Source organism: Leptodactylus fuscus, chromosome 5 (genome assembly GCF_031893055.1).
Source record: "Leptodactylus fuscus isolate aLepFus1 chromosome 5, aLepFus1.hap2, whole genome shotgun sequence".
Lineage (NCBI taxonomy): Eukaryota > Metazoa > Chordata > Amphibia > Anura > Leptodactylidae > Leptodactylus > Leptodactylus fuscus.
In genome coordinates, this window is record NC_134269.1 from 5,769,471 (window position 1) to 5,778,098 (window position 8,628).

An 8,628-nucleotide genomic window follows, 5' to 3' on the forward strand; every position below is an offset into this window, starting at 1 on the left:
GATGCTTAGGACCCACAGGTGTTCAAGGCTTTTTTGGGTTGTTGTGACTCTTCCCAACCCACCCATGTGAGCAGGCATTTGTCGGTCTCTATATGTTCACTACACCTATTTAGTGATAATACACGAGGATCAGCTCGGTATTTGTTCTTGTTTTTCCAGCTCAGAAGTGTATCTCTCTTGTGTGGCCTCAGCCTTAAGACTCCTGCACACAAATGTTTAAGAAAACAGATGATAATAATAGATTCAATGTTTATTTTTTCACAACCAGTTTCCACAGATACCTGATAGATTTGATGGATCCGTGAAAATGAAAATGGACAGAAAATGAGACATGTTAAAACAGACCATCAGAAAGATGGACAATAGAGATGAGCGAACAGTAAAATGTTCAGGGTTCGAAATCCGATTCGAACAGCCGCTCACTGGTCGACTGTTCGAACGGGTTTCGAACCCCATTATAGTCTATGGGGGGAAATGCTCGTTTCAGGGGTACGAAACATTCAATCAAATTCTACTTACCAAGTCCATGAGTGAGGGTCGAAATAAGACAAAAAAACAAAAAACAGCACCGAGCTGCATATGGTGAAGCACTGTGTGAAAATTTGAAATAGTAAGGTAAGATAACCTCTCACCTCAGATGGTTGTGTACACAACCATTTGTTTGGGTTTTTGAACCACTTGGGGAGGGGGGTTCCGCCCTGGATGGTGAGACTGCAGGATCCTGTACCACCTTTGGTGTCAGTCGAATATTGGAAGAGGACCAGATTACAGAGAGGATCACCGCGCTCAGTTGATGGATAATAAGAAGACTTATTTCGGTAAAAGAAACACAACACGTTTCGGGCATCAGCGCCCTTTCTGAAGTGTATGTACTTATTGTCTCCCAATCAGCGCAGATCCCGGCACATAGAAATACTGAGAGGACATCCAATGTCATCAGTGCGCAGTCTCAGCTTTCAGAGCGAGTGAGGGTCGGGCTGGATTCTTCTCCCTGCGCAGCGTCCCCGCATCCTCTTCCGGCCTTGAATTCACTCTGCTAGGCATCGGGCCTGGGCAGAGCCGACTGTGCATGCCCGCACTACAAGTCAGCTCTGCCCAGGCCCGATGCCTGCCAGAGTGAATTCAGAGCTGGAAGAGGACGCCGGGACGCTGCGCAAGGAGAAGACTTCTAAAGGTAGGAGAAGAACCAGCGTTGATTGGCCGACTGTATAGCATTCTGCCAATCAACGCTGGTTCTGCATCGAATCTTAACTTTGAACAGCTAGTAGTGTTCGATCGAGTACGAGTATTTTGAATACCGTAGTATTCGATCAAACACCCACTCGATCGAGTACTACTCGCTCATCTCTAATAGACAAGTGAACCGTCCCATTGATATTAGTTAGAGATGAGCGAGTAGTTTCAATCGAACACCTCCCCTGCATAGTTATTGGTGTAAGAAAAAGCTCCAGGGAAGGTTGGAAGGGAATCGAATTTTTACCGCGTGGTATTCGACCGAGTACACCAATAACCATGCAGGGGAGGTATTCCATCGAATACTACTCGCTCATCTCTAATATTAGTACATTCTTTAAATGGCTATGTGCTGTTAAAAGAAAATGCCATGATGTTTGAAGTGTTAGGTTTTTTTTTTGTTTGTTTTGTTTTTAAAAACACCTTTATAACTAGATCATGGTCTTTATGCAGGAAAACAACAAAACTGTGGTCCTAGGGTTTTTCCTTATAGGATTTAAAGTAAAACTAGGGCTAAGACTTTCACTCTTTTGTCTATTTGTTCTGGTTTATTGCCTGATAATATGTGGGAACCTCCTGATCATCACTCTGGTGTCCACCAGCAAGAACCTCCACACCCCAATGTACTTCTTCATCTCACAGCTCTCCATCAGTGACATCTTATTAACAACTGACACTGTCCCCAACCTGCTCCACGTCCTACTGAATAATGGGGCCACCATTACTTTTATTGGTTGCATCAGTCAGTTTTATTTTGTCTCTGCCTCCTTACTAGTTGAGTGTTTCCTCCTCACCGGGATGTCCTATGACAGATATGTGGCCATCTGTAATCCCCTCCATTACTCCTCCATCATGACCAGAGGATATTGTGTGATATTAGCCTTAGCTTGTTGGTTGCTTGGATTTTCTACTACATTGATTGGCATCATAACAACTGCAAAGCTGGACTTTTGTGGGCCAAATATCATTGACCATCTATTCTGTGACCTTGTTCCATTACTAGAACTTGCCTGTTCTGACACCTACATTGTCAATTTAGAGGCTTATTTTCTAAGCATTCCAACTGTCTTTGTTCCATCCACCATCATTGTAGTGTCTTATACTTGTATTGTCCGGGCAGTCTTAAGGATCCCATCCAGTACTGGTAGACAGAAAGCCTTCTCCACCTGTAGCTCCCACCTCATTGTGGTCTCCATATTCTGCTGGACTCTGTTCAGTGTTTATGTCGTTCCAAGAAAAGATCAAACATCGACCATGACCAAGATCCTCTCCCTGCTATATACTGTGTTTACCCCTTTGGTCAACCCCATTATATACAGTCTGAGGAATAAAGACATTAAAAAAGTTGTCCAGCAAACTCTTCAAAAGAGGGCGATCTATTAGCTCATCCACAATACTTTATGGCGGCATTGACTGGCCAATTTGGGGACTTTGTGAACAATCACTTTTTTTGTCTTCATTTTTTTGAATGTTCATAAGTTTTGTCCACTTTGCTATTTCCAAAAAGGAATCGCTATTATTTTACTCTGGAGTCTCTACAGACCACAGGGGACAATACACAGAAACCCTAAAAATAAATCACCAAGTGTAATATTTTTGACTAATTTGATTTTTTTTTTATATACTTTTAGGTATTAAAACCTGATGTAGACGCACCTTAGAGGAGCCACAAGCGCACTTGTCTTCGGAACAGGATCCTCTGGTTACTTCTCAGTAATTATCACTTGAGAAAGGGGTGCGATTCCCCGAAACACTCTGACAAGCGTGTGTTAAGTTTTCGGTGTGGTTCTAATAAAGCGTGATTTCATACAAGTCGGATTTAGCGCAGTACTTTTTGGCATAACCAATGTGTCCTCGGAAAAGTTGTCGCTGTGGTTGCCATATACTGTAACTGTAAGAAAACGGAATATTCAACATTTAGAGAAAAGAAGGTTTTTGTAGCAACGTAACGAAGAAGGTTCTTATTAATCAGCCATGACACTATGGAACTCTAACCTGGAGGATGATGTCATGGGAAAGTCAGGAAAAACGCGCTTCTTATACGTTACCGTTACTGGATTTTTGGAGTTTCATGATTAAAAAAGGAATATATTTCAGATCTGAATACATTTTGCCCATAAGATGAAGAAATCGTCTTTCTACCTCATAGGAGTTTTATCTTCTTCTGATTCAACATTTCACAATATTAGATGGAGTATGATGGATGAATTTATTTACTTTGTTATTTTTAGCTTTTACAAACAGTGTGTAGTATATGTATATATAGGGCAAGTGAAGTGATACTATATACTGTCCTTATATACAGTCCTATGAAAAAGTTTGGGCACCCCTATTAATCTTAATCATTTTTTGTTCTAAATATTTTGGTGTTTGCAACAGCCATTTCAGTTTGATATATCTAATAACTGATGGACACAGTAATATTTCAGGATTGAAATGAGGTTTATTGTACTAACAGAAAATGTGCAATATACATTAAACCAAAATTTGACCGGTGCAAAAGTATGGGCACCCTTATCATTTTATTGATTTGAATTCCCCTAACTACTTTTTACTGACTTACTGAAGCACAAAATTGGTTTTGTAACCTCAGTGAGCTTTGAACTTCATAGCCAGATGTATCCAATCATAAGAAAAGGTATTTAAGGTGGCCAATTGCAAGTTGATCTCCTATTTGAATCTCCTCTGAAGAGTGGCATCATGGGCTACTCAAAACAACTCTCAAATGATCTGAAAACAAAGATTGTTCAACATAGTTGTTCAGGGGAAGGATACAAAAAGTTGTCTCAGAGATTTAACCTGTCAGTTTCCACTGTGAGGAACATAGTAAGGAAATGGAAGACCACAGGGACAGTTCTTGTTAAGCCCAGAAGTGGCAGGCCAAGAAAAATATCAGAAAGGCAGAGAAGAAGAATGGTGAGAACAGTCAAGGACAATCCACAGACCACCTCCAAAGAGCTGCAGCATCATCTTGCTGCAGATGGTGTCACTGTGCATCGGTCAACTATACAGCGCACTTTGCACAAATAGAAGCTGTATGGGAGAGTGATGAGAAAGAAGCCGTTTCTGCACGCACGCCACAAATAGAGTTGCCTGAGGTATGAAAAAGCACATTTGGACAAGGCAGCTTCATTTTGGAAACAAAAATTGAGTTGTTTGGTTATAAAAAAAGGCGTTATGCATGGCGTCCAAAAAGAAACAGCATTCCAAGAAAAACACATGCTACCCACTGTAAAATTTGGTGGAGGTTCCATCATGCTTTGGGGCTGTGTGGCCAATGCCGGCATCGGGAATCTTGTTAAAGTTGAGAGTCGCATGGATTCCACTCAGTGTCACCAGATTCTTGAGAATAATGTTCAAGAATCAGTGACGAAGTTGAAGTTACGCCGGGGATGGATATTTCAGCAAGACAATGATCCAAAACACCGCTCCAAATCCTCAGGCATTCATGCAGAGGAACAATTACAATGTTCTGGAATGGCCATCCCAGTCCCCAGACCTGAATATCATTGAACATCTGTGGGATGATTTGAAGCGGGCTGTCCATGCTCGGCGACCATCTAACTTAACTGAACTTGAATTGTTTGTCCAAAATACCTTTATCCAGGATCCAGGAACTGATTAAAAGCTACAGGAAGCGACTAGAGGCTGTTATCTTTGCAAAAGGAGGACCTACTAAATATTAATGTCACTTTTCTGTTGAGGTGCCCATACTTTTGCACCGGTCAAATTTTGGTTTAATGCATATTGCACATTTTCTGTTAGTACAATAAACCTCATTTCAATCCTGAAATATTACTGTGTCCATCAGTTATTAGATATATCAAACTGAAATGGCTGTTATAAACACCAAAATATTTAGAACTAAAAATGATTAAGATTAATAGGGGTGCCCAAACTTTTTCATAGGACTGTACATATCATGAGAAATAATGCTTTGTAGTGTTTGTATATACAGGACCTGACCTCCAAATCACATTTCATAACATTTCCATACCGCTAGCTTATTTAAATTCAAGAGTTTTCCTAAATATATTTCTTTAGAAATGCTGCTTTGTTTGCCTGCTATGTGAAATGATAATTTTGTGATAACAGGTCAGATGTTAAGTCACTGCTGTATTGGGGGGGGAGGTGGCTGAGTTCTCTCACTGCTCTCTGGGGGGAGGCGGCTGAGTTCTCTCACTGCTCTCTGGGGGGGAGGCGGCTGAGTTCTCTCACTGCTCTTTGGGGGGAGGCTGCTGAGTTCTCTCACTGCTCTCTGGGGGGAGGCGGCTGAGTTCTCTCACTGCTCTTTGGGGGGAGGTGGCTGAGTTCTCACACTGCTCTGTGGTCAGGACAATTAGTTCAGGTAATTACAGTTGATCTCTATGGAAACACAAATATAACATTGAGTTTATTGCAAGTCAAATGTTAAGTCACTGCTGTCTGATGGGGGGGTGGCGGTTGAGTTCTCTCACTGCTCTCTGGGGGGAGGCGGCTGAGTTCCCTCACTGCTCTCTGGGGGGGAGGCGGCTGAGTTCTCTCACTGCTCTCTGAGGGGAGGCGGCTGAGTTCTCTCACTGCTCATTGGGGGGGAGGAGGCTGAGTTCTCTCACTGCTCTCTGAGGGGAGGAGGCTGAGTTCTCTCACTGCTCTCTGGGGGGAGGAGGCTGAGTTCTCTCACTGCTCTCTGGGGGGAGGCGGCTGAGTTCTCTCACTGCTCTCTGGGGGGAGACGGCTGAGTTCTCTCACTGCTCTCTTGGGGGAGGTGGCTGAGTTCTCTCACTGCTCTCTGAGGGGAGACAGCTGAGTTCTCTCACTGCTCTCTTGGGGGAGGTGGCTGAGTTCTCTCACTGCTCTCTGGGGGGAGGTGCCTGAGTTCTCTCACTGATCTCTGAGGGGAGGAGGCTGAGTTCTCTCACTGCTCTCTGGGGGGAGGTGGCTGAGTTCTCTCACTGCTCTCTGAGGGGAGACAGCTGAGTTCTCTCACTGCTCTCTTGGGGGAGGCGGCTGAGTTCTCTCACTGCTCTCTGGGGGGAGGTGCCTGAGTTCTCTCACTGATCTCTGAGGGGAGGAGGCTGAGTTCTCTCACTGCTCTCTGTGGGGAGGCGGCTGAGTTCTCTCACTGCTCTCTGAGGGGAGGAGGCTGAGTTCTCTCACTGCTCTCTGGGGGGAGGCAGCTGAGTTCTCTCTCTGCTCTCTGGGGGGAGGCGGCTGAGTTCTCTCACTGCTCTCTGGGGGGGAGGCTGCTGAGTTCTCTCACTGCTCTCTGAGGGGAGGAGGCTGAGTTCTCTCACTGCTCTCTGGGGGGAGGCGGCTGAGTTCTCTCACTGCTCTCTGGGGGGGAGGCGGCTGAGTTCTCTCACTGCTCTTTGGGGGGAGGCTGCTGAGTTCTCTCACTGCTCTCTGTGGGGAGGCGGCTGAGTTCTCTCACTGCTCTCTGTGGGGAGGCGGCTGAGTTCTCTCACTGCTCTCTGAGGGGAGGAGGCTGAGTTCTCTCACTGCTCTCTGGGGGGAGGCGGCTGAGTTCTCTCTCTGCTCTCTGGGGGGAGGCGGCTGAGTTCTCTCACCGCTCTCTGGGGGGGAGGCGGCTGAGTTCTCTCACTGCTCTTTGGGGGGAGGCTGCTGAGTTCTCTCACTGCTCTCTGGGGGGAGGCGGCTGAGTTCTCTCACTGCTCTTTGGGGGGAGGTGGCTGAGTTCTCACACTGCTCTGTGGTCAGGACAATTAGTTCAGGTAATTACAGTTGATCTCTATGGAAACACAAATATAACATTGAGTTTATTGCAAGTCAAATGTTAAGTCACTGCTGTCTGATGGGGGGGTGGCGGTTGAGTTCTCTCACTGCTCTCTGGGGGGAGGCGGCTGAGTTCCCTCACTGCTCTCTGGGGGGGAGGCGGTTGAGTTCTCTCACTGCTCTCTGAGGGGAGGCGGCTGAGTTCTCTCACTGCTCATTGGGGGGAGGAGGCTGAGTTCTCTCACTGCTCTCTGAGGGGAGGAGGCTGAGTTCTCTCACTGCTCTCTGGGGGGAGGCGGCTGAGTTCTCTCACTGCTCTCTGGGGGGAGACGGCTGAGTTTTCTCACTGCTCTCTTGGGGGAGGCAGCTGAGTTCTCTCACTGCTCTCTGGGGGGAGGTGGCTGAGTTCTCTCACTGCTCTCTGAGGGGAGACGGCTGAGTTCTCTCACTGCTCTCTTGGGGGAGGCGGCTGAGTTCTCTCACTGCTCTCTGGGGGGAGGTGCCTGAGTTCTCTCACTGCTCTCTGAGGGGAGGAGGCTGAGTTCTCTCACTGCTCTCTGGGGGGAGGCGGCTGAGTTCTCTCACTGCTCTCTGAGGGGAGGAGGCTGAGTTCTCTCACTGCTCTCTGAGGGGAGGAGGCTGAGTTCTCTCACTGCTCTCTGGGGGGGAGGCGGTTGAGTTCTCTCACTGTTCTCTGGGGGGAGGCGGCTGAGTTCTCTCACTGATCTCTGAGGGGAGGAGGCTGAGTTCTCTCACTGCTCTGTGATCAGGACAATTAGTTCAGGTTATTACAGTTTCCTGATAAAGGCTAGGACAGTGGTTTTGATCTCTATGGAAACATAAATATAACATTGAGTTTATTGCAAGTCCGTTCTCTCCTCTGCAGCATATAAGACTTTTTCTCTTCAACCCAGTGTAATAAAATATACATTTACGTTGCATATTATTTGATCTGAATGTATTAGATTTCTAGTAATATAATAAATAATCTCCCATGGTGTAACATCTTTGTCTGTTTGGGTCTCTGCGCCACTTTCTGCTCACACACTGTGGCACAGGAGGCGTGTTTGGTTTGATTTTTTTCTTAGAGTTTTTTTTGTTGTTATGTGTAAACAATGTCCTATTTTCTCTCCACACCATTCCTCTTGTATTTCCACCACACCCATCTCCTGCACCTTGTTTCCCTCTGTTCATCAAATAGTTTATCTTAGCCTTGCCTGAGTGATTTTAACCTGACCCAACGTGACCGGTCTATTTTCACTTGAAAAAGGGCCCCGAAACGCGGCATGATGACTTGCTTTATTCATCTCAATAAAGAATTTTCTTCTTGGAAATTTTGGCTTGAACCGTGTCTTCATTACCTGTGACTCCGGATCTCCTGCCATGGACCTTCGGTCCTTGTTGTTTACCCGCTGTTTCTGTTGAGCCTTTACATGGGCACACATCACCTCTCCTCCCCCGATCAGACTGACTCCAAACCTTTTAAGTTCTCGCTCCTACAACCTCACTTTTATTGCACTGCCTTATGTTACTAACGTATCACCTCATGAAATTATTGCCTTTGTGTAGCATCTTTCAAGTGTTGTGCTGTGTTCTCAGTCATTCATTTATAAATGCCTGAAGAAGAAATCCTTGTGCTTGGAAAACTGCAGATATAATGTTTCTGGTCAGCCATTACAA

General features: G+C 45.6%; 1 protein-coding gene across 1 annotated transcript; it reads left to right on the plus strand.

Moving 5' to 3' along the window:
• Window positions 1-1,680: 1,680 nt before the first annotated feature.
• LOC142204342 (olfactory receptor 11L1-like) lies at window positions 1,681-5,142 on the plus strand. The gene is made up of 2 exons (XM_075275652.1): window positions 1,681-2,572; window positions 5,090-5,142. Exons 1-2 carry the CDS (start codon window positions 1,681-1,683, stop codon window positions 5,140-5,142), a joined length of 945 nt encoding a protein of 314 aa, XP_075131753.1.
• Window positions 5,143-8,628: the final 3,486 nt, after the last annotated feature.